We start from the raw sequence: 27,032 nt of genomic DNA, 5'->3' as shown, positions 1-27,032 counted from the left end.
CCATATATAACCATAAATATTTTTATGTGGTATAATGGGATTATTATTATTATGAAGCAGATAAACAGATTTGCATCCATGGTTCCTAGGTTGTGCAATAATTGATTAAAAGCAAATATAGAATGCAAACTAGAATTTCATCATGAACAATACATCTTTTCTAAATTTCATATGTTCATACAGATTAACAAAGCTGAATTAATCTAGATTCACTTTATTTTTACTAAAGAAGCTAACATTTTGAACCTCTGTTTCTGTGCCAGATGCTTTATAAATAGTATCTCCTTTAATTCTCAAAAGACCATGAGATGGGTAACTATGAAACCCAGGTTAAGAATATTGCTCTAAGCGGTTCGAGTCCCAGCCCGAGCCGAGCAGCTGCTGAGCTGACAACTGGTGGCAGGATGGCTCAGCTAAAAAAAAAAAAACTCTCAAGAATATTGCTCTAGGCAACACAGACACAAAATCCTGGAGACAGGTTTCAAGCCCAGGCCAATCTGACTTCAGATCTTATCCTGCCACTGAGCTCATTAATTTATTAATGAAAAAATCTTGTGCATAAGTCACAGCAGCTTAGAACCTGTTTGCATAGAGTACAGAACTTGTACATATAAGCCACTTCTTCTTGATTGTTCTTATTTATCATAAGAATTATTTTTTTAAATATCAAAATAGCTTTACCTTTTTTTTCTGACTACAGAGGTGATTCAGACACTGATGATAAAAGTGAAAATCACCCACAATCATACTGCTGAAATGTAACCATTGTATGTTTTTATAGGAGATCTTCGAACCATACATTTTGAATACCTGTTACAAGTTGGGTATTTCTTCTTTTTTCATAACTTACAGTAATTAGGACCTTCATTCCTAAAGGTCTCCTGATAGACTGCTCCTCCTCTCCTTTGAGGGTATTTGGTCTGGACAGATGCTGGGATCTTCCTTTTCTTGGTTGTGTTGGTGTATGTAACTGCTAGTTTTGTGCCTCTGAAATAAGAGCTCTCCCGTTCTGTTATCCAGCCTCATGTAGATCTGGGCGAATTCATCGGGTCCTCAGAGACGGAGGATCCTGTCCTGGAGATGACCAATGTGGGTCAGAATGCAGCGAAGGTCCAAGGGCCTTTGGCCATGTGGGAAAATGACATTCAGCACATTGAGCTGGAGAAAGGGAGCAAAGGACTTGGTTTTAGCATTTTAGATTATCAGGCAAGTATAGCCTCCTTTGAACAGTTTTTTTGAAAAAGTATATTGTTGATAGCAGATAAAAATCAGTTATTTTAGAGTTATTAAAAGACCTTTTCTTGTTTCTCAAATCTTTCAAAATAGTAATTTATATGATTCATTGATTATCATAAAAGATTTCTTGTAATATTGAATTCATTGAGCTCTTTTATATTTAATATTGAATTCATTGAGCTCTTGGGATTTGCAGAATATCTTTTAGGATTTTAATAGAAATATAGTATTTTTGGACATTTAGGGAGTTTGTCTAAATTATTTTTCCATGCACTTAATTAATAGTTCATATTTTAATAGTAAAACAATGTATTTCTTTCATCTGAAATGAATGATAGATTTATAACTGGATATATTATAAATTCTAGCATTCCTATCATTTAACTAAATTTACGAATGAGCTTAAATTGGTCAAATGTGATCTGCGTCCTTACCTTGCGTTGTGTTCTGTGCTGTGAGTTGCTGAGAAAATGCTGCAGCTGGTCTGAGAGAGTGCAGCTGTTGCTCCTCATTAATTAATACTGAAGCAGAACACCATCTCCGGTGACTGCGGGGGCCTGTGCTCTTCACAGAGCCTGATGCTGGAGCCTTCTGCTAACGTTAAGATTTCTGTGCATCCTATGCTGCATCACCAAGTACTATACGGCCTCTGTTATATTTCCATATTTCAAAAGACAGGCCCTGCCTTCAATATACTCACATCTACTGATATTCCAGAATAGTTACTATTCAAAAATTGCTGGTGTTAATAATTCATATATATATATGTATATATAAAAAATTCATATATCTGATATCTATCCTCAAATGATAGTGATAAAATTTGACAATTTATAAAAAAAATAAAGTGATTATTTTAAAGTTACCTGTACAGTCTGAAAGGTCCACTCAAGAAGGATGTCAAGTGACAGTGCCACATTTACCTGAACACTTTCTAAACTCTCTAAAATGGAGGAAACCCTTGCCCAGATAACTCATTAGAAGTGTTGATGAGAAATGTTGAAGACACTTGAAACCATTACCCATCCATTAGAATTCAGGGTGGACAAATTGTGAAAACATTTTTCTATGTGAAAAGGAGCTGACTTCTGTTTCCTGTTCTGCTCTGTAAGGATCCAATTGACCCAGCAAGCACTGTGATCATAATTCGTTCTTTGGTGCCCGGTGGTGTTGCTGAAAAGGATGGGCGACTTCTTCCCGGTGACCGACTCATGTTTGTCAATGATGCGAACTTGGAAAATAGCAGCCTTGAAGAAGCTGTACAGGCGCTGAAGGGAGCACCATCAGGAACCGTGAAAATAGGAGTGGCCAAGCCTTTACCTGTAAGAATTTTAATTTTATAGATCTCCTTTTATATTTGCGAACAAAATGTCTTGTAGGTTTCCCTTTAGCTTCTTGTGTTTTTACGATTGAATCATGGCTTTTGGTATGTTTCATCAACACGATGATTGGCTTCATGAGCGTGAAGATCTACTTTTGAGTAGTATTTTTAAAAGCGTAAAGGAAAGAAACCAAGAAGTTCAGAAATAAATGTATAACTTATTATTTCTGGCTTACTTTTGACCCTTTTTGTTTAATAATAAGGTTATGATGGTACAGAATCAAATATTTTCAAAGAAATATGCCTTAAAATATCTATACCAATACAGTGGAGTATTAGAGAAATGAATAGCATTAACAGCTAACAGTGGACCCTTTAATTAGGGTGAAAAAAAATAGAATATCTGTCAGAGTGCCTTAAGGTCCTGCATTCTGCTGATTTCAACACATTTGTCTAATTACTGCAAAGCAAGAAATTGAACTTTTCAAAGTGGGTTCATCAGCTTGGGGCTCTCCTCCTGGGAAGGAATAGCCCTCATGTCATTAATTACTGCAATATTAGAAATAACTAATGACATGCTACATAATGCCAATATGTTTAGTAGGGACAGTGATTGCAGCATAGCCCTTATCACTGAATTGCAGTGGAATATTGGAGATAGTCTCACTATTTGTGAGTTTTTTTCAGTGTATAAATATATTTTTACATAAAAGGGCAAGTATATACCTTCTGTTAAAAAAAACACCAACACGTAGATCTATTTGCATAAACATCAAATACAAATTTGCTGACTTTGTGAAATAATTTGTTCAAATAGTAAGCTTTGTTAATTAAAATGTTAATTAAATTTTTCATGCTCCACTTTTTACTTCACAGAGAATTGATAACCTATGAAAATATATTTATGAAATCAGAAAAAGGGAGAGAGAAAGGGAAGAAGAAAGAATATGTTAATCCGGCCTTAAATCAAATCAGGATTGTAGAAATCAGAGCAAAAGATCAATACAAAGGGGAATGTAATAATGAAGAAGGGCTGTTATGGAACTCTACATATATGTTAAGGTTCACCATTCATTGGGTTATGGTCTTTCTGTTAGACAAAGAAAAATGGCAAACATGACTCAATATGTGTTTTTTACTGCCCTTGAAGAGAAACTGTACCAGTTATTTAGAAGCAGACTTTTTTTTCTCCTAGCTATTTCCAAAATAAATTTCTTTCATGAAAATATTTGCTATTTCAAATTCAATGTGCATTGCAATACTATAACTGTTTTTTACATAAAGTGAGGTTTACTAACTATTAAACACATATGTGTGGAAAAAGAAGAGAAACAGTTATTCCCTAAAATACTTCTGCATGTATTGATGATACACAGTGATGTAGAACAGACATTTATCTAAATATTTTAGCCTATTTTATCTGAGGCTAACATTTTACAATAAAAATGTTAGGTTTTCTGTCAGTGTGATCAAGGTTACAGTATAATAGCTCAAGACTGCAATTTAAGTAGATCGTGTACATGTAGATTTTTTTTTTTAAGTTATGCTAAATTAAGAGATTGTAGGGTTCACTAATCTTTGTCAAGTAAATTACACTCTATAATGTAATATCTAGTCATGGATGACAGAGAAGTTGATATTTTTTAATTTTTTGCTTTTCTGCAACTTCTTCTATGTTTTAACACCTAAAAGTTGCCTTATTTCTATACTAAGAACTCATTGTTTAGCCAGAATATTTGGCAGATTAGAAGTTACCAGATTATTATCATATAAAAAAATTGATTTTGATAATCTTTTATAAGAAGAATGAAAACAATAGTAGAAAGGGATTCTTATCTAACAGATGATGTTGGTATTGGGATAAATATCCTCTTTATCTTAGCAAATAAAAATGTTAAATGTGAATATTTATTATATTTCATGCTTATCATTCTCTGTTAAAGTCATATGGTATCATTTGAAAACTTGCCCATGTTTTCCTCGCCTCCTCTTTTTGTCCCTCTTTTCTCTTCTCTCTCTCCATGATCTCATCCTCAAACTCTGAGCTTCATTCTCCCTGCAGCTTTCACCAGAAGAAGGTTATGTGTCTGCTAAGGAGGATCCGTTTCTCTACCCCCCACACTCCTGCGAGGAGGAAGGGCTGGCTGGCAAAGCCCTCTTCAGGGCCGACTTGGCTCTGGTTAGTGGCCATGACTTACCAAGCTTTCTTGCAAAAATCTTGTGTGTCTCATTTTTGCCTTTCAAAATATTCTAAAGTCTAACTGTATTCTTTGTTCATTATGTTTTGGAAAACTAAACATTTTCTCATCAACTACAATGGTTCTCATAATTCAAAATGGGCAGAAAAACAAACATAATACATGTGAAAACTATTTGTTGGATTTATGGGGAAAATTCATTGAGCAAGGCAGTATGGCAGCATGTAGAATTAATCTTTACATCATACCAACACTTTGTTGGAGCAGTTGGTTGCTTTAATTTCATAGTTGGGTATATCTCGACATTCTTTAACTGTTTTGAGTAGTTAGCCATAAATCAGCATTTCACCTTGCTTTTAATGAGGTAACAGGTCTCCATAGGCATTATGTTAACATTATATTAACATTTCAAAACTAGACATTAATAGTTTAGAAAACTGTATAACTACATAAAGTATTATGCTCTAAATGTGTTACATAGTACAGCGCCATAGAAAATTCTTTTTGAAATATTGTAGGACACAACTATATAATTGCCTCTGAAAATGCCCCAAGAAACAGTTTTCTCTGTACCATTTATATGGCTTTCTTGAATCTCCTTTACTGAATGCCAGTCCAAAAGATCAGTCCCACTTTCTGTGAGTTCAGCATCTTGTGGTAGGAGAGGTCCTGGGTCTTCTCTCTGACTAGCTATATAATCTTATATTGGCCACTGAGCTTTTCTGGGCCGTGGTGTTTTTATCTCTACAATAATTTGATGAATTGATTAATAGGAGCTCTTTTAAGATTTTAAGGCATCAGTGGAAAGTATACAAATTGTTTTGAGATGTTTTTCTTTAACGTTACTTAAAACAAATATTTTTTCTGTTGTAATCCATGACCCAAGTCTTAATTAACACCTGTTTAGGTAGCAAATGTTAAATATTCACTATTTAGATTGTTGCACATAATATACATTTGTAAAGGGTAGACTTCCACATAGATACTCACTAGTGAATTTGACCATGTATTCAAAATATATTAGAGAGAGGTTCATTTTCAAATGGCCCATCAGTATTCTTACAGTGTTTTTGTAAGAGTGTGACCTGGTATCCTCTTACATTGCTTGTAACTTCTCCTGGCTAGATATGTAAGTTGAAATCACAAAGAAATAGAACATGGATATTTTGCCCTTAAAACAAAACACAGGTAATACTGAAGAAGGGTAGTATTTATGTCAGTCTACCTATTCTAAGGTATATCAGTGAATGAATTGTGAGAAGAGCTTCTAGCGTATCATGTCTTGATTCTTTCACTTGGTTCTTCCACAGAAGATAGGAATAGGATTTTTAGATAATATGTAATGAAATTCTCTATATGAGTTTTCAGTGGTAGCAGTTTATAACTTAAAGCTTCACTATAACTAGATTATAATTAGGCTCCTTATTTATTAGTATAATTTCAGCATGAAATGCCATATTTTCTCTATGATATCTGATGATCAACTTCAAATTCTAGATCTGTAACTTGAATTGTTTTAAAATCTAATTAAAGATAATTTAAACAAAATACATTGTCTTAGTGAGTTTTACAAATAGATAGTTGATTGCCTAGCTGGCCTATTGAATAAGTTTATTTTTGTTGAATTGGAAAAGTGATGACCTCATTCATTGTATTATAAAATTCTAGGACTTGGGCAGGTGTTATTAAAAAATGTCAAGTGGAAAAAAAGCAAGTGCAGTATTTTCCTCACTTATGGAACTATTTAAGCTTAGAATTGATCCAGGCCCTTTCTTAATGGTTACTTTTAGCCCTTTTATTGATGGAATAAAGTGACCTTCGAAGCCAGCAACCTCTACTGCAGTGGGCAGTCTTGTCCTTGTTCTGTTGTGTTAGTCAGTCCCTGATGTGTTGAAGAGGTCATGTAGGAAAAAGAATAGACAAAGGAATGATACCCGTATTCCTTTTAGTCTCAAGTGGGACTTGGTCATATATGTAATAGAACAGAGTTTCCAACTGATACTATTGTTTGTATTCTTAGGTGGACACAAATGATGCTGACTTAGCAGATGAATCTCCTTTTGAGTCTCAGTACTCCCCTGATAATGACAGTATTTACTCTACTCAAGCCTCTATTTTATCTCTTCCTGGCAGTACTTGTAGTGATGGCCTGAACTATGGCCCCTCTCTTCCATCTTCTCCTCCCCAGGTACCAAGGAAATGCTGTTTTATTTATGGGAGAACCTTGTGTGCCATTTTTCAGAGGTCATTGTTGATGGAGAGTTATAGGAATAGCATGTTAGAGACATGATGTTTCTCCAGTCACGGATTCATCATCAGATTAAAGTGCAGTTTCATTAGAAAGTGTTGATCGGGTAACTTTTAAAGTCCTAGGGGCTATTTAATTCTAGGGCTTGTGATACAGAGGGATAGACACAAGGGTTCCAAGCTTTGACTTGGATTTTTGTGTTAAAAGGAAAAAAATTAATGAAATGTATTTCTCAAATTGTGTTTTTAGCTGTGTGTACTTTGGAAAAATTACAAGAATAACTTTATTTACTTAATGGTTTTAAAATTGACTTTAATGCAAAGTTGGATAATAAAATATTTCTTGCATTAATTTAATATTTACTAGCTAAGTTAAACTTAATGCTGTCATATGTTTTTATATAAAATGATGCCAAAAATACATAAAAATCACAGTAAATGGCAAAGTACATTTAAGTCACTGGATTTGAATGAAGAATTTAGTTACTAAATGACTGTGCCATTTATATTTTAGAAATAGATTATTGGCATATATGCTCCGACTTTATTCATTTCCTTGGCGACTTGTTCTCTAATGTTTAATAAGTAATATTTTAAAGCCTATCTGATCATTTGGGTGTGAAATGGTATCTTATTTTAATTTAGGGTTCCTGATTACTAGTGAGATTAAACACTTTTTCATATATTAGCCATTTGGCTTTCATTTCCATCAATGGCCTCTTCATATCTTTTGGCCATTTTTATAGTGGGTTGCTTAACTGTTGATTTGTTAAGAGTTGTTTATATTTTCTTGACATTGAAATACATGGCAAGTCAGTGTATTTTTATGAGTAAGTGTGTGAGTGTACATATTAAAAAACCTAAAAATGTGTGGGATGTTACCTCTGGACTTAAGTAAAGAAGTCATTCTTGGAGAAAAAAGGAAAGATGGGAATTTAGCTGTATCTGTAATACATTATACATTTTAAGTAGAAAGAGAGAGTGATGACAATATGGCAAAATGTTAATAGCTATTAAACCTGGGCAAAGGGTTCATATATGGATATATTTATTTTTTAATGTTGGAATTATACCATAAACAATAAAAATTAAGATAAAAAGACTGGGCAGTAGTTTCTTAAATATCTGAAATATATGTTTTCCACATAAATTCAGTGGGAAGGGAACCTGAATCTATGAATAAGTTGGAAAGTAGAATTTTCATACGTGTAGCACAGTTTTCCTCCTTCCCTGATAAAATGTTTTAGCCAGAACATTTCAAAGCATTTTCTTTTATGTTCAAGGTGCACCTGTTATCCTTGCAAATGATGCTGGGCAACCTCTTTGAATTGGTTTGCAAGGTATAATCTTGAATGGAGCAGCTGCTCCTCTTTGCGCACACCTGAGACTGTCTGTCTGACTGCGTCCTGCCTGGACCCTGTTCAGCCTTTCCTGGCCTCAGGGCTGGAAACTGAGTCCATCTCCTAATGGAATCGCCTAATCCACAGCATAGCACACATATTCCTGCCAGTGGGACAGATTGCATTGTTTAACTTAGTAATTGTTACTTAAAGGGATTACACAATCTGCATACTGAGAAGCATATATTTTACAGGGCAAATGCTGGCAGAATTCAGCATAGCATCCTGGTTTACAGAAGTCTGTTTGCCTCCTTCCCCCCCCCACCCCCCCAACCAGTTTACTCTTTTGTTGAAGCAAATTTTGGCAAGCTGGCTTACCAACTGAAATGTTTCAACTACAAAACAACAAAGAAAACGTTAATAAGGGTGTTTTAAAACATTGTGAAACTCCTGTGGGATTTTAGGTTTCTCTGAAAGTAGGACTGCTCCTACGTCATGATAAATCTCTGCAACATTCTCGTTTGTTTTGTCTTGTTTTTATTTTTGTTTTTCTGTGACATCTTTTTAGCACAGAGTTTTTTACTAGAAAATTGAATGTATAAATAAAAAATAGATGATGCATTCATCTTTTTTGTTCCTTTGCCCTAAATTTACTTTAAAGAGAAAATGGCAATTTAGTATGGAATTTAGAAGTGGCCATTTTTCTTAAAAGTGAGCTTACTTTAGGGTTTTTTAATTGATCAAATAAGATTGGATAGTATATGATGTTTAGAAAAAAAATGAAGACTCCTCCATGTGGATTTGAAGGAAGGATGACATGGAGTGTGAGGATATCAGTGATTCTTCAAGTTTATGACTTTGCTAAAAATGTAATGGTCTTATAGCTTTAAATTGTGTCTGGGAGTGTACAAGTAACTGTCCCTGCCTTCTTACCTGATGAGAGAGTTCTTTTCACTTTGGTCGGGTTTGCTAGCAGAAGTTGTTGAGACCTAGTCACCCAGAGCAGGAATGTGTCATGGACAGAGGCCTTATTCATAATTGCAGAGCCTAGGCCTCGACAGCAGCTTAGATAGACACAGAGGGCTGCAGCCATCAATGGAAGAACTCCTCACTAAATGCTCCCATTAGGAGGCGCATTCTGCTTTTTCTGCTTTTTCAAGGAGTGGTGTTCACTTAATTTGATTAATCATCATGTAAGGATTTAAGCCAAATAACCATTACTCAAAAATGTGAAAAAATATAGCTGCTTTCATGGCATTTGGATTAATGAAATGTGGATTTTAAAGGCAAGCAGCCAGTCGGTTTTTTCCTTTCTTATTGTTCTAAGTTTTAATTTTTTTATTAACATATTTATCACCTTTTCATTATCACCACCAAAGATATAAAATTGCAGAAATAGTTGTTTTCAAACTATATAGTTTTGTTTAAAAGCTCAACATATTTTTGGGGAGAGGATACTTTCATTTATTTTTTTTCCTATTTTGACTTTAAAATGCACCCAACGAAGATTTAATAGCTATGTAATGAGTCCCCCCTTCTACGCATAACCCTCAAACGCGTGTCCTACTCTCCCTGTCCACCCACATTCTCACTTGCTTCAGGGGTGAAATGATTACCAATTAGGTGCATGTCCTGCATTTCTGAATATGGTACCCCTAGGAAATGCTATTGATTCTAGTTCAAGTTGAACTCAGTGTTTGTCAAGATTGAAACCCCTTTTGGCACCTTGCATACCAAACACAGCGAATGGATTCCATGATACTAAAAAAGAAAAATGCCTACACGTCTTCACTGGCTGTCATTGTATAGCATAAAATGTTGTAGCCTTTACATCCATGTTTAAAATCTACGTTAGAGAAGGGATTTAGTACCAAAACCTAATTCGGTCACTCTAGTCAAGATGATGACGAGTGGTTGTGGAAATCTTAGTGACAAAACTGCAAGCTCTCAAAGGTGTAAAAGATGTTGCCTTTTCACTGAGTAGGGTCAGCGTATAAACAACAAAGGAAGTGTACCCCATCTCAGAAAGAGTGGGAGAACAATGGAAGTTGGAGCAGCTGTTATAGTATGTTTTTCAAAACTATTAAACGGGGATTTCTGTGGTAGACTGCTTACTGAAAAAAAGCAGGTCGTGTCCAGTGAATGTTTTAGTATGTAGCTACTCTCTGTAAATATATTATCTGGGTAAATAATGTACCCAAGTATAACCTTAACATGTTCATTAGACTTAAAAAAAATAGAGCTTTCAAATATACTTCAAAAATACAGTTTTCAAGTATATTTGATGTTTTTATTTAGCCTCTCCCTCATTTTTTCAAAGAATAAGAATATACAATATAGAAAGTGGAGGCACATATTAAGGTGGATTTTTGGTATCTTGACTTCATTTTGATACCAGGTTGCACTGGGAAAGTGTAGTTATTTTGGGACATTTATGGGGGGAAGAACTGCTTTTCTTTTAGAGCCATAAGACTTTTAAAAATAAAACTTAGTTGGTTGTTCAGCAACCAGAAATGTTTCCTAAGTAGGCGTATGTTGTCTGCTGTGTTGATTAGCTCTTTCTTTTCTGTGTGTCTGTGTTAATTCCTTCATGAATAATGCATGGCGATTTCTATTACATGATTTACAGTAAATCCCAGCTAACAGGGCAGCTTGACCTCTTTTTCTGATGAAAAGTGATTTTTATTGTTATCTTTATTTAGGGAGTGGAGAAGTGATTTACTGCTAATTATCATAATTAATTTAGTAATACAGAAGCTAACCAATTTGTATAGTGAGTATGTTGTTATTTTTCATAAGACTAAAATAATCAGAGTTGGGCAAATGAGGCAAGTTATTGTTTACCCTCTAGGAGTGTGGACAATGATACTTTCGTATCATTGTTCCTGAGGATTCTAAAGATGTTATTTGCTTGTATTATATTCTTTTTACCATGAATACTTGTTAATTCCAGAGAGATGAAAATTTGGTTGAGGAAGTGGAGTATAATAAATTGTGTTGGAGCAATTGGTTATCCACTTAGAAAAAATGAAAAGAGATGCCCATATCTCACACCACACCCTGAAATAAATTCCAGATGGGTTAAAACTGAATCTGAAAACAAAGCACTTATAAAATAGAAGAAAAATACTAGAAAGCATTTCATTTACTTTGTGCTGAAGAAGAACTTATGAAGCTATATATAAACCCAGAAGCACACAAAAAAATTTAACAAATTTTATTACATAAAGAATTCCTTTAAGAATTCCGTAGTGAATTCTCAATTACGTAAAGAATTTAACATCTGCATACATATATATAGATAGATAGATAGATAGATAGTTATACATATATCTATCTATATATATCATATACAAATATAAAAGAGAAGAAGCTGGAAACATATTTGCAGTATATATCACAAAGACTATATTCAGAATATGCCAGGGCCCGCCTAGTGGCTCATTGGTTAAGAGTTGGCTTGGGAGCGCAAGCTCTGAGCAGCAGGGTCACCAGTTTGGTTCCCACATGGGCCAGTAACGCTGCGCCCTCTACAGCTACGATGGTGAACAACAGCTTGAGTTGGAGCTGGGCTGCCATGAGTTGCCGGTGACGGCGTAGGCTGCAGTGGGGCTGCAGTGAGCTGTCGTGAGCCGCCGTGAGCGGCCGTCCAAGGGCCGGCAACCAATCTGCCTCAGCCAGGAAGAGTGCAATACCAACATGGGCCAGTGAAGCGACGTCCTCCACAACTAGACTGAAGAACAAAAGGACAGCAACTTGTCTGTTCCCCTTCCCTGATTCCCCAACGCTGTTCCCTCCCCCAAATCCCCAATAAAATCTTTAAAAAAAATAATATGCCAATGATGACAATACGTGAAAATCACCTGATTAAAGTTTTGATAAAGTATATGGAGTGTTCACAGGAGATATACAAATGACAAGTCCTCACTAATTGTCATGGACATGCATAGCAAAACACTAAGGCATATATTTCTTACAGATCAAATTACCAAACTAATTTAGGGTTGTCAAGATTAACTAGTAGGTATTCCCATAGTTTCTTTGTGAGAGAAAATTGAAAGACTATTAGGCAACATAGGCAGCATCACTTGACCCACAGCTCTCATTGTAGGAGTTTATACTAAATAAATTTTCACAGGTCCACAAAGATGTGCAATAAAAATAACAGCAATGGCTGAAATTGATCATTTTCTATTAAGTCGGGCATGTTTTTAGTACTTTGTGGTATTAACTCTCTCTGTCCTCTCAACAGTCTTAAACTAGGTCCTGTTATTTTCTCTAATTAATAGACAAAGGAACCAAGGCCCAGAGTATATTTAAGTACCTTGTCAAAGCTCAAAGACTTGACTAGTGGTGAAGCCAGCATCTGAACCCAGTGAGCCCAGTTTGCTGATGCTTTTTGAGGCTCTAGAGTCTGCACTCCAGTCCTTTCCTACTTCGGAAAATTTTATAGCCATTAGAAGACTGAAGTTGACTTTTAGTAACTGACATGGTAATCTCTCATGTGAAGGTTTAAAAATACTTCAAAAAAACCCAAAAACCTGTGTCATGTATGGTTCAGTTTAGGTTTTAAAAATGTATATGTGTACATGCACAACCTGTGAGTGTGTGCATTTGTACTTGTATGTATGTTATGCAAATGCGTTAAAAAATCTGATGAGTCAACAGCCAACTGAAGCCAGCCATTTTTACTGGGAAAGGACCAAGAAGTGGGAGCCATAAAGGAAGACTTGAATATTGTACTCTGTGTGCATACACAACATACATCTGTATGGCTTGAATCTTTCCCGATGATAATGTATTCATACACTACTTTTATGCTTTAAAAATATCAATCAAAGAGTTGAAGGGAAAATTGATATATTTATTCAACAGCAGTTCATATAGCAACTGCTTGCCCAAAGCACATAAATGATACAATATATCTGTTGTAAGGAAATAAATGTGTTTATGTAGAGCTATAGAATTTGAGTCTTGGGGAATTTTAGAAGTTAATATAAAGCCAAGAGAGTTCTGTGGTGTACAGGTGGTTAATGAGAGAGCCTGGATTAGAACCTACATCTTATGATAACTCTTCTTAGTATTTCTTCTGTTGTATCTTGCAGAATATGTATAAAAATTTTCCCTATAATAATATAAATTGCTTGGCTTTCTGTTCTTCTCCATAAATACCTATAAATGTCCGTCAAAATAATTTTTTCTTAGAGGTTCTTGTGAATCCAAATCAATGTCATTCTCTTTACACTCTTGATCTTATAATCAATAGGAACTCAGACTGATTGGAAATGAACTACTTAAGTAAGATTTGGAAATATAAGGTACTTGCTTTCTCCTGTAGATTGAACTCTGAATTATTTCATTTGTGAACAATATAATACTGTATCTAAATGATCTTATGTCCAGTATATTGTACAGGTGTAACTCGGTAGACTATGAGATGTACAGTTTGCAGGAAACGTATTCAAAAACATTTACAAAAATTTTAGAGATATGCAGAATATCAGCAAGTGGTGAATTTGTATGTTTGCTAATGCTTTTTGAATAATAAATAGTTACATTGTGTTTTGTTTTTTCACTAAATAGTTGCTCATTAAGAAGTAGCCTTAATGAGACTTACAAAATGCATTGATGTAATTCTGGCCATAATTTTTCTTCTTATTTTTTTGTTCTTTAATCATTAGAATGTTACTGAAAACTCTTCAGAGCCAGTGCTTGATCTCCACATGTCCTTGGAGGAAATGTACACCCAGAATCTCCTGCAAAGACAGGACGAGAGTCCACCTTCATCAGACTTGAGTATGGGACCTGCTTCTGGCTTTGCCATAAATGATTATACACCTGCAAATGCTATTGAGCAGCAATACGAATGTGAAAACACAAGAGCGTGGACTGAGTCTCACCGGCCAAATGAAGTAACATCAAATGCAGAACTTACTTCTCCTCTGCTACCTGATTCAACTGGAAAGGTAACATTTTAAGGACACAGTGTGTTTTATGAGGTTAGGGACAGTGAAGTGTCAGTCTGCCTAATCCCCTCATTTGGAGTGTGTGTGTGCTCTCCTGATGCTAAATTTTTCAGAAGCCAACCTATGAACTTGTTTTGGTTACAGATTTCTTGTTGAATAAGGCATAATCAATGAGAGCATATGTGTGATGTTGAAATCATACTCCAAAGTCTAATTTTCCTTTCCATGTGACTTATTTATTTTGTTTCCGCCAGGGCTCTGAGTTCTTAAATCAACAGAGCTCCCTGGCTTCCGCTGCCGAGTGTGTCATGCTTCAAAATATGCCCAAAGAATCTTTTGAGAGGACCATTACTATAGCAAAAGGCAATTCTAGCCTCGGTAAGTTCCTTATTGTCCATACATACCTTCCCACCCAATCCCCTCCCAGTGTGGAACACTGAACTTGGTTTTGATACCTTGGGCTATAGATAAGAAAATCAACGTTCTAAAATTTTCTGCAGTTTTTACTCATTATTTTTTCTGAAATGGTTAACAGGTTTGTTTCGTTCCAACTAGCTCAAATCCTTCAGTCTCTTAATTATTTAAAAGTATTCAGGAGCCTCATTTACATTCAAGCAAAAGATATATGAATTGTTTGTGTATGAAACAGCAAATCAGAAAAAGAATTCGTAGAAAATGAAAAGTCAGCAATTTGGAATTCTAAATTCTTTGGAAAAGCAAATTATTAGTTTCTTTGAATGTTACTAGTTATGCATAACTCAGTTTGTATTTAATTTCTTTCATTCACTGAAATAAAGACTAAAAAGACAGCCAGGTGTGCCACCACCAAAATATAAATGCAAGTTATTCAATAGTCCTTCCCAGGTGGCAGGGTTTTGTGTTCTCTCTTAATCCATAAAAGGTTGCAGCTAGTTAATAAACATAAAACCTTCTGAATTGGGCAAAGAAGACTTCTTGTAAAAATAAAATCCTAATTACAATAACTAAAGCTATATTGAGGCAGAGAACATTTGTCCCTTTTTTTTTTTTTTTGTGCGTTAAGCAGTCATGTGACTCAGCTCTGTCCCTTGTGCTCTGTGATAAGGATGTCAGATCAGTTACTCTGAATGCGGAGTGCAGCCCAAGATTCTTTGGTCAGCTATCCATCAGAGATCTTGTTCCTGCTATGATGTAACCAACCCATACCCTTTACATTGATATCTGATGTCAGGGTCTTATTTCCTTGTTAAGCTTGAGACTTGGCAGAGAAGCCCAGCAATGCTTACTTGATGAGTGGGATTCCAGTCTCTGCGTCGCTCTAGATTTTGTTCCATATGGTGGTGGCTGGGTACCACCAATGGCAGCTAAATGGAGAATTATAGCAGAGAATTTGTACTTAGTTATATTTCTTATATGTTACATTTAGTAGAATGATACAAAATTTAAGTTACAGAACATTTCTATAATACATTAATTATGAGATGGGTATTATAGATATCAAAGCATCTCAGGAATATTTCATCTGCTAGTGCAGTGTTTCTGAAAGCATGTTACTTAGAGCATTGGTTCTATAGGATGTTAATAAGAGTTATAAATGGGTTCCAAGTTTAATAGTTTCGAATGGGATGAATTTAAGGAGACAGGTTTCTGTTTGCATTACTTCTCAGTATCTTTGATACTCAGATGTGCATTGTGGCTCTCTAAGAAGGGATGCAGCTTTTCTCTCATTTAGTTGGCCATAGAACCCATTTTTTGACCAACTCATAAGACAGAAATTTTGTAAAGCCTGTAGGAGAAACCCTATTCTAGTGTATTTGCTCAACTATCACACTTTCATTTTTTTCTGTGTTCTAACCACCATGCGTAGACACCATGATGTAATCACTTTCCTTGATGAACATGGGTTAAAGAGAGTAAGCTAATCTACACATACAGTCCTAGATGCATTAAAATGTTATACATGCTATGATAGACATTCCTACAGAGAACAATGAAGGCTTAAAAGAGGGAGTGACTGATCCCTACTCTCTGAGTATGTGGAGGAGTTTAGGAAGGTTTTGAAGAGGAGAAGATACTTGATTGAGTTCTTGAAAGAGGAGTAGATTAGGAGAAAGTAGAATTGTGGAAAGTTGGAAGCTACTAGAGCTGAGGCAGAGAACTGTGAAACATTCCTGAATTTTGTTTGGTGTGGATGAAATGCAGTGTGATGGTGGGCAAAGTAAGAGTTGAAGTTAAAGGAATGATAGGTGGGAGCCCACGGCTGGGTGGGTTTGTGTGCATGACACAGGACTTCGGGGGTGACACCCTCCCATAGACAGTGGGAGCTCGGGGCGGAAGAGGGACATGGTCGGGTTTGTTTGAAGATCATGCTGGCATAGGTTGGTGAATTAGATTGGAAGCAGTCGGGAGGCCCTTGAGAGAGCCCTGACTTGAGTACATCTGATTTTATAATCTGACCCCTTTTTGGGTTGCTCTTCTATTTTTAGTTTCCTGAGAAAATGCTGAATTTTTTCAAATCTTTTTCTTCCTTTATTGAGACAATCATGCTTTTTAATATGTTGTTATTGTGTGAGGACACATCATTTTTTTTAAGTGTGGTACAGATACCTAGCATAAAATTGACCATTTTAACCATCTTTAAGTGTAAGATATACACACATATGTACACATGCATATAGCCATCTTTAAAACTTTTAATCTTGGTGATTTTTGATATGTCTGTGATCCATTGGCTAAATATGTTATATTAGGTTAGGACTTGAAGGTGAAAAGCAAAGGTAAAAAGGTAGGCACAAAAAGAAGGTATTATCCTGCCTTCATTGATTAGACTCAGAGACAAAGACTCAGAAATTTTCCTGCAAGTACTCAGTCCTCAGGAGATGGAAGCAGAGCTCAAACCTGGCTCTGTCTCCAGCTTTGACTCACCATGCAATATACATCATTCCCCAAGTTACTCATGGCTACCTTAAGACTGCTGTGATAACAAGCTTCATTTTGAAGATGAATGAAGATATGCATTTAGCCTTTAGAGAGCAATACAGCTTTGGATTGGAATAGAGATGCATTTTAAATATATTCTGGAAGTTTTCATTTTGTACTTATTGAGCACTTTGTGCCAGGCACTCTGAAAGTTACTCTGCATAAGCTTACCTCACATAATTCTTTAAACTCCCCTAAAGTAGGCATTAACCCCATTTTGGGTACAATGAGGCTCAATGTGAGGTTATGTCAGTTACCCAAAGTTGCAATGATTAGAAGTGATACAGCTCAGATTTAGAACCAGTTCTTTGGTTCTACACTACATGGTTTAGTCTATACTGCTGCACTTCTTTCAGGGAGGAAAAAAAAAAAAAAATAAAATAAAATAAAATATATATATATTTTATATATATCTTTTATATATATTATATATAGATAGAGAATTTGTAAGTTATAATCAAAATCTAGTTAGTGGATATTACCTTAAAGTTGTTGGACTAAAAATGATCGTTTGGTGAAAGGAAAATATAAGCTAACTGATGTCAACCTCTTGGTTTATATAGTTGGCATGATGTGACAGCCTTAATAGCTGATAGAGTTAGGAGTTAAATATGCTCTGAAAAATGAATTTGAAGGCCATGTCAGCTGTTACTCATGAGGACTTGTCCCATGTTTATGGCTTGCTTTATTGTACAGTGAGTGAATGGTGCGAGTGAGAAGACGGTGGGTTAGCTTTCCAGTATGGGCCACTGAGTTAAATTTTGTTTCATAGCCGTACATTTCGATTATACCATAGTCCACTTTTGGTGGATCTTGGCGGGAACGGTGGCAGCATCGGACACATTAGTGTACCATTGAAATATTGGGTTGTCAGAAATGGCATGACGCAACGAAAAACAGAAAAAATATGTCATGACTTTTCTGACAACCCAGTATGTCACAGCCAGTCGCTTTGCTCATAAGAAGCCCCCCTGGGATGAAGTAGTGTCTAAACTTGTTTGTTGGTTTATGGTAAGCAGAGGTGTTTCCTTAATGACAGTACCTCTAAAAGTCATTAGTATGTATATTAGCTATTAGTATTATTAGTATAAAATAATATTTTATATACATTGATAATGGTTTATTTCTATCAGAAAATGATTACTAGGATCCTAGATTGTCCATAGCCAATCACAAACTGTCAGGCTAGAAGCATATAGTAGTCAGGATTGTTCTTAAAAAAATATTTGAAACATCATAATCTAACTTAGTATAATCAGAATTAATAATTTAGACAAAGTATTGTTTTCTTTTTTTAAAAAAATGTAAAAACCCAAAGTGGAGTTTGTGACTTCTCTCAAAGAAAGTTTTTAGGTATACAGTTATTGCTTTATACCTCTCCTTGTCTGGTTTAATTATATAATCTTGTTTTTGAAGGAACTTTTAGAACTTCATTTTAAGTGATTTGCATTATTTTGTGTAATGTTTTAACATAATTTCTAAAGGTTTTATATTTTTGAAGGAATAGCGTGAAGGTAGGGTGAGAAGGCAACGTTAATTCGGATGGTTTGTGGAGAAAGCCATTTTGAGGAAGCGATACTGAAGAGTGAGAAGGAGCTGGTTGTGTAAGAACTGTTGAAAGAGGGCATAAGGCAAAGACCCTGACATGGGAAGAGACTGGGTGTGTTTCTGAAAGAAGGTCACGTTGCTGGATCACAGGGAGCCAAGGAAGACGTGGCACCAGGAAGGGTGTGTGTTGAGAGAGCCAGGCCACCAGTGCTCTATAGGCTGTGTCAAGTATGTGTGATGCATATCAGTAGAACAGGAAGTTGCTAAAGCATTGTTAGCATAGGAGTGATGTAATGTGATTTGTCTTTTTGGAATGATCACTCTGTCTGCTGTGGGAAGAATGCGCTGGAAGCCAGGAGACCAGTTAGGAGGCTCTTTTGAAAAGTGAGGCAAGAGGAGAAGGTCTCAGCTGGCTTGGTCTGAGGTTAGGGTGGGCACGGAGAATGATGAATGGATTCAAGATAGAAATGGCAGGACTCAGTGATGGATTCACTCTAAGAGGTGAGAAACAGGTAGGAATCAAGAATGACTCTAACATCTCTGCCTTGAGTAGTGGAGAGGATGCTTGTGGTACACCACCCAAAAGGGGAAGACAAATGGAGAAATAAGAGGAGGGAGGAACATAAAATTGAATTTCTAAGTTGAGTTTTGTACATCCTAAGGTTGCATTTCCTATTAGCCAGGGAACATGGCAGGAGGGCAATTGAATATCCAAGTCTGGAGCTTACAGAAGTTCAAACTTGGAGATAAAATGGGAATAGATTAGAATTAAGTTCACATCAATTCAGTTCAGACTACTCTACATTCAGGTACTGCTGATAAGACTTGAATATGAGCTTCTTGATGTTAGGAATTCTGTGTTATGTTTTTTTTAGTCTCAAGTACCCGATACAGTACTTGGCACGTAGTAAGCGTATAGTAAATATATACTGAATAAACAAATGATTTGGAAATAAGGTAGTAGCACAGAGTTTAATTTATTAAACTAATTTTCCATTTGTAGCCCTGTTGTTTATGCTCTTCTACGAGATAAACGGCTATTATAAAATTGATTTGATACTCTCAAAATATTCTCCCTGGGAGATCTTTCTATTTAAGGGGCAACACATCAAATAGCCTAACTTACATTAACTCCAGTGTAGAGCTGTTTCAACTCCAGTGTATTCAACGTGGAGTGTCATTGTCTAGATAAAATTGCACAAACATTTCCGAATTTAGTCTAAAAATATTTTTTGCTGGAAATTTTTTCCTTTCCTTTTGATTGTTTTTTTTATTGGCTAAAAAAAAAGGTAATGCTAATCTTTTATCTCTGAATCCATAGGGATCATTGTATTCAAATTAAAATGAATTTGAAAGTCACTTATTTAATCCTTATCTGTGTTCCTTCATTACCATAGGGATGACAGTAAGTGCTAATAAAGATGGCTTGGGGATGATTGTCCGAAGCATTATTCATGGAGGCGCCATTAGTCGAGACGGCCGGATTGCCGTTGGTGACTGCATCTTGTCTATTAATGAAGAGTCTACTATCAGTTTAACCAGTGCCCAGGCGCGAGCCATGTTGAGAAGACATTCTCTCATTGGGCCTGACATAAAGTAAGTATCTATTGGACCCCAGTTTAACTTGGGGAAATTCAGGAATTTCAGTTCATGAATCAGATTTTTTTTTTCAGTATATGCTTCTGTGTGATATACAAGAATTATTTATTTAATATACATCACCTAAGAATTTTGCTTAGTTCTTGATTATAGGTCGTCTCTTAAGATAACAGTGTTGAACTATTTTAAAACATGTTGCTTTCTCTTTTTAACTTGACTTCTCCAATGATTTCTGCAAACACCTTAGAGTGAGAGAGAGGAGCCATTTCTCACAGAGCAGGAGGGTCTTCTCTTAGGATCTGGTAAAGAAGTTTGGTTTGGCCTCAGTGTAAGGAATTGGACACTACCTAATTGATCTGTATGAGTCCTAGAACTAAGCCAGGAATGGAAAAGAGCATATAAAACAGTGCCAGTCGGACCCATAATTTTCCTTTGCTGAACTACCGCATGATGCAAGAAAATTCACCAATATTTTGATATAGCCTGATTGTAGGTCATATAGGATACTTTTTGGAGCCATGCTTATTAAACTGTTCCATAATCTCTTAATGTGCAAAAATCATGTCATATTTGTGGTTTGGTTTTTAAGTTATTAAACATTTTATGAACCAACATAGGAATTAGCTCATGACTTTATTGTCACACCTCATCAGTGTAATAGCTTGGCTTTTTCTCTAGCATTAACCATGGAATATTTGTATTTAGTGTATAAAGGATAAAATAGTAAAATGAGAGCTCAGGAAAAGAGTGTTTACCTTAAATTGATACAATGATTACTAGTATGGGAGACTTTATTGTATTAATGCTATTTTACTGACTGCATTCTGTATTATTTTTTTGCAAAGTAGATATTTTTAGAGCTTAGGTAAGAAAAACAATACTTACAATCTGTTTTTCATTGTGCCAAAAATAAAACGTAGAAACATATATACTGTTTGGAGCGGATTCTGCTGTCTTATAAAACAGTATTTTGAGACAGAATTTCACTAATGGGCTTTCATATTTTTGCATGTCTTTTGATTTTGATTTTATAATGGAACAGAGCATCAGATCCTGTGACAGTTGCTTAATTATCTTATTAATGAGAGTACAGTGAACATTATTAAAAATGTCAAAGCCTCTATACGAAGAAAAAGAAACTTGAAGCGCTTTCCTCACCACTTGTGGTCCAGTATCCATTTCTTTTGCTTAAAAGATGAATGATGTACATCCACATGGAGACTCTCTATAGCAAGGATTTTAGCTTACATAGCTTATATGTGGTACAAAATGCAGATGGCCTAACAACTGATCACTTGATTTATTATGTGGTAATGCCCATGTTATGCTATGAGCACTGATGCCAGCCTCAGAGCACCATAATTGATACTTGGTTCTAGCTTTATTCCTGAGTTCCGATGTACTGCAGAATTTTAAAAGTAGCCAAAAAATAAGACCATTGTGACATTGATTTGACACAAGTCATGCATCTAGTCAGTTCTAGCAAGGTTGTCAAGCTCCAAAAGTCTTTTTCTCCTTTTCTCATTTTCGTTACTGTTGTTTGTTGTGTTTTGCTTTTTGTTTATCGGTTTTCCTACCCTCTGACGCAGTGCCAAAATATACCCTTTCATGTGGACAACAGCTTTATTATGACTTTGAAGGATATCTAGAGAGCTAGCTTCATAAATAATTGCTTGAGGACCCCAGGAGGCAAAATGTATTGTAGTATCTCACGTTAAACAAAGAAAATAAGAAAAATCACCACAACCTTCCCTCCTCTGGAAATCAGTCTGTCGAGCAGTCAGTCGATCTCTTTCTCACGTGCTGGCTGTGCACACAGATACACACTCACAAACATGCTAACAAAGCACATTGATTTTTTTTCTCAAGTGTCCTACTAAAGCTGTGATTCAAATGGTTGTGGTTTGACTCATTGGGTAAATGATAAAAAGAAATTAGAATCATATAATCATTTTTCAGAAAAATGTGTTAAATGATCAAACAAATAGCCCTTTGGGTTGACCCAGGCTGAACAGCGTTCCATGCATTTTCCATAAAGTGTTTTGGCTCCGTGCCGCCCTGATCTCCTGCTTCATGAAACAAAAGGTTTAGAATTACCTTGAAAGCTCTGAGTAATCCTCCCAAAAACAAAGTCTAGGCCTCCCATTACTCTGAATGGAACCATACGTTGCCCCTGGCCAATTAAACTTTGTAGTCATTGCCTGGATTTAGGCTCCACCCCTGTTTCTTCCCCTGAATTTCTTGCTATGAATCTACCTTAATCTGGGGTGGTGGTAGAGAACTGTATTGGTTTGACTTCAAAAAAAGACTAAATGGTTCAGTTACATAACTGATTGGTTTTAGGGAAAGCATTGCTGATTGAGACAATGCTCTGGATTTCTTTTTTGCCATTTCCCATGGATAGCTAGGAACTTTGTGTGTGTGCGCGCTCATGCATGCCTGGGTAGATAATTTGAGTTTCACGAGTTGAAGAACAGCCAGCTTAAGTTCCAGGTTTCATTATTTTCTGTGGAAAACCAGATGTGAAGCTTCACCACAATGCATTCTGTTTCACTTCTCACTCCACCTTGCCAGGAGTTTTTATATTTCTGTAATAATAGCCAGGGTTTTTGCGCTTCGCAGCAGCTGCTGGTAACATCTGCCAGATAATTACGGAGCTGAATCAGAATTCACCTGCCTTAACCTAAAGTGTGGGATGAATTCATGATCAAGGGATAAAAGAGTGATTGCAGTTACATTTTTCCGTGCTTGTTAATAATCACTGCTATAGACACCAGCAAAGAGCAGATGCTTTTCTGGGGGAGGTGTAGCTGGGAGGGAGGTGGAAAGGGGAGAAAAACAACCAGGAGCACCCACTTTTAACTACATATGTATGCATCTCACATTCAGCACAAGACATTGACATGTGTTAACACCATTGTAAAAAGATGCCGCGGCGTATGCTTCCCATTCTAGATTCTCTGCAGCACCTGCTGATGACCGAGCCCCCTTTCATGTGTGAGTATCGGTGATTCAAAAGCTCATTATGTCTGTGTGTTACAACTTGTCTGTGAAAACCATTTCATGCTTTTGTAACGTCCCAATGCTGGGATGGATCCAGATAGAAATTCAGTGTATACATTTTGGCTTTTTTTTTTTTTTCTCTTCATTTATAGAAGAATATAAATTCCAACAGAGCCATGCGATTGTTACATTTTCGCATGGCCATGATGATGGTGCACTCACTTGAAAATCATATTTTCCAACTACTAAGCTTTTAAGCTCCTTTGTCAGGGAATGATCCCGTCTGCATGTGCAGGCAGTCTCTGGATTAAAAGCCGTGTCACATTTTGGCATCACTAATAATATTTTTTTTTCTTTTACTCCATGTGTAACCAGAGGTTAGTTTACGTTTAAGAATTTTTAGCATAACCCTCAAACAAGCAGTTGCAGTGTGTTTATACCGTCCATCATTTAGTTTTGGTGTTCTTTGTTGACGATTTGGGGGGTTTGTGTGTCCGTATTGCTCTGCATGTGCTGTTGCATTGTGGGATGCTTGTTCTGGTGGCCTCGTTGCCTGTACTGGGCTACATATGATGAAAGCTGCCTTCTCTCCCCCTTCTCACTGTTATCTAAAATATTAGAAAAATATCTATAAATATCCCCCTCCCTTACCCTTTGGCAAAAGGAAAACCAACTTTGAACAGATATAGAGGAAAATTCATTTCAGCATTGTTTGGGATAGAAACATCTTTTCCTTCTTAAACCAGTTTAAAAAATTAAATACTTTGAACTGATTATTATTATTTTCACTACTGTGTTCTAGCTCCCACCCCCCCTTCCTGACTTTTTTCCTTAAGGTTTTATTTATTGTTATTGAATCTTCAGAAAGAATACTAGTTTTCTTGGATGGGATTTTTAGGTTTTGGGTTTTATGTTTATCTTTATTTTTCTTTGTGTAAAATAGTCTAACCTTCTTTCCCAAAAGGTTATATATTTATGAAAGATATAATGTGTTATATCTCTTTGACTCATTATTTTTGAAAGGATAAATGTAAAATTTATATTGCATATATTTTTAATACCATAATGTAGTGCAGATGTTTTTATAGATGAATAAATTAAGTAGGGTCAGAATTAGAATGCAACTCTCTTACCCAGCCTAGTCCTAAATCTACTGAACTGTGTTTTCTGCTTCATTTTTTGATCCTCAAGGAAAAAGTGTCATGAAGAAGCGATTCCCAAGGGTCCACAGATTTTGTCATGTTAATCAGGTGTGATGAGGCTAGCTGATGCCCTTAGAACACTGCCTTGCATTTGTGTTATGCTTCTCAGCTTACAGTTGCCTCATAAAAAGTGATGTCCTTTTTGTGATTGAGTATATGACAATTCGGCTGTGGTGATTTACTTTACCCTTCCATCACTTTTCTGATGAGCAAAAGAACTATGTCTTCTGACTCCAAATCTAAGTGACCTCACAGAGTGAATGCTTTTTATGGAATAACCAATATATCTGAAATGATATATCCTCCTCAGTAAATTATGATATTGGTATAATTCTTGTTTTATTATAAAAGGCAATCCTTTTATCCTTGCACTCCACTGCTAAGGTTTTAATACTTACCGTATTTATGGGTAAGTTATGGATAGCTGTTTTAATAGTATTCATGATTTTTACATTGTGCACTTTTATATATACTTTTTTTTCAGTTGTACAAACATGCCGAACAGGCTTCAAATGCAGTATTTCTTTTGCCTTACTATTCATTAATTTGAGGATCTTGGGGCAACCTACTTAAGCAAGTGTATCAACTGTAAACCCTTATAGGACAACAGTGAACTTGAATTTTCAAATGCCCTTTTCTACACCTTACAGTTGTAGTCAGCATCTGACTCAGTTCCTTAATATTTGGCATTCAGCCAGTACATGTTAAATTAGTAAATAACCATTCAAGTGTAAATACTAGGCTTTCCTATGAAACTAAAATTAACTTATAAGAAGTTGCCATGAAATAGTAAGAGTCTTTCCATAAACTTATAATGACTTGATTTCAGACCTGAGAGTTCATAATTTAATAGAGCTAACCTATAATTATTAATAATGATTGTTAATATCCATAATTGATTATGTATTATGGAAGAATGTAAAGTTATTTGTAATACCCAGTGTTTTAAATAGCATACAAATAATCTGTTTCTGCTAAGGAAATTAAAGAGTCTTTGGATAAAATTAATGTCATTACTGACAGTTATTGTCTGAAGGATTTAGATTTCTTTCTAATTTCAAAAAGTTGTTTTAGTCTTCTCATTTGGAAATATTAATAATCCTGTTTTCCTCCCCCATATGATTATTGGTAAATACATAATTTATCAGCAGCATTTTAAATTTTAATTTCTGTTATTCTTACCTATAGGATTCTTTATCCTTTTGAAGTTTGGATTCTCTGCAGAGTAAGCTGATGAAAGGAGTTGTGTGAAAAAATAGGGATGAAGAGACAATATAATTTTATTTCTATATTTTGGAAGCGTTTCCTAACAGTGAGCCAAAACTTTACTTCCCTTTGCTTTCATGGATTATCTTCTGTTCCAGAATTACTTACGTGCCTGCGGAACATTTGGAAGAGTTCAGAATAAGCTTGGGACAACAATCTGGAGGAATTATGGCACTGGATATTTTTTCTTCATACACTGGCAGGTAAGTGAAACAGTAAATCTACAATAAATGAATGATACAGCAGGGTATAAAATAGTTTTGAATTCAGAGCCAGAAGGACTCACAGTGAGAGAGATTGAATTCCTGTCTCTCTTTCAACATTACAAAAATATCTCCTTTTCCTCCTCTTATAGGTAATTATTATATAGTGTGGAAAATTTGGAAAATATGTGAAAGTTCAAATCAAGAAATTAAAATTATGTCTAATTATACCACTAAAGATAGCACTTGCAACATATTGAGTTTGGACAATTCACCCCAGGTCTGAATATTATTCCATCAATTCCCTGGAACCTACAATTTGTATAATATTTTATCATGCTTTTTCCTCTTTTGTAAGTATTTTCAAACATCTTCAGAAATTTTATTTATTTCTTTTTTAACATACATACAGATAGAGTAACACTTTTAATGGTTATTTTTTACTCTTTTAAAGATTGTTGAGCTGAGCATCTTGGTATATATGCATGTTAGCAAACAGAATGTATGGCTTTTTTAAAGGCTCTTGATATACAATGTATTAAGAACCTTTAAGTAATACAGGAAAAAGTTTTTGTTTTCTTCCTTAGGGAAAGCAGGAACCTAGTTTTGCTGCTGCTGCTGACTGAGTTCAGCAGGGGAGGGGAATAACGTTAAATTGCTTTCCATAAAGGAGGTAACGTTTTACACTCTTAGCTGTGGACCTGTTTTTTCCAGTTGCGTTGGCAACTGAGTACCAGATTTCTCTTTAAGCAGGCTGCAGAGCAGAAATGGCTCTGCAAACATTCTGAGGTCTTCTCAGAAGAGTTCTACCATTCCTCAGAAAATGCCGGAACATCCCGGAACACTTTGATGTCCACTGATTCTACAGGCATCACAACATGACATTGTTTCCTCTGCAGGTTGCACATGGCCACAGTAATACAGAAAGTGCCAGGGAAGGAAAAA

General features: G+C 35.7%; 1 protein-coding gene across 8 annotated transcripts in view; it reads left to right on the top strand.

Moving 5' to 3' along the window:
• Positions 1 to 27,032, top strand: part of MPDZ (multiple PDZ domain crumbs cell polarity complex component) — a 153,267-nt gene that overhangs the window by 71,573 nt on the left and 54,662 nt on the right. For 4 of the 8 annotated variants that reach the window (XM_019627172.1, XM_019627170.1, XM_019627173.1 and 1 more), the window contains exons 16-24: positions 1,021 to 1,206; positions 2,349 to 2,558; positions 4,620 to 4,736; positions 6,776 to 6,943; positions 14,024 to 14,308; positions 14,563 to 14,686; positions 20,212 to 20,410; positions 23,369 to 23,410; positions 25,983 to 26,087. In XM_019627172.1, coding sequence (XP_019482717.1) covers positions 1,021 to 1,206; positions 2,349 to 2,558; positions 4,620 to 4,736; positions 6,776 to 6,943; positions 14,024 to 14,308; positions 14,563 to 14,686; positions 20,212 to 20,410; positions 23,369 to 23,410; positions 25,983 to 26,087 — 1,436 coding nt within the window. The remainder of the gene's footprint in view (positions 1 to 1,020; positions 1,207 to 2,348; positions 2,559 to 4,619; positions 4,737 to 6,775; positions 6,944 to 14,023; positions 14,309 to 14,562; positions 14,687 to 20,211; positions 20,411 to 23,368; positions 23,411 to 25,982; positions 26,088 to 27,032) is intronic. The other 4 variants (XM_019627171.1, XM_019627175.1, XM_019627176.1 and 1 more) reach the window with 3 other exon arrangements.

This window comes from Hipposideros armiger, unplaced genomic scaffold (assembly GCF_001890085.2).
Source record: "Hipposideros armiger isolate ML-2016 unplaced genomic scaffold, ASM189008v1 scaffold_717, whole genome shotgun sequence".
Classification (NCBI taxonomy): domain Eukaryota; kingdom Metazoa; phylum Chordata; class Mammalia; order Chiroptera; family Hipposideridae; genus Hipposideros; species Hipposideros armiger.
This window is presented reverse-complemented; position numbering and strand designations above follow the sequence as displayed.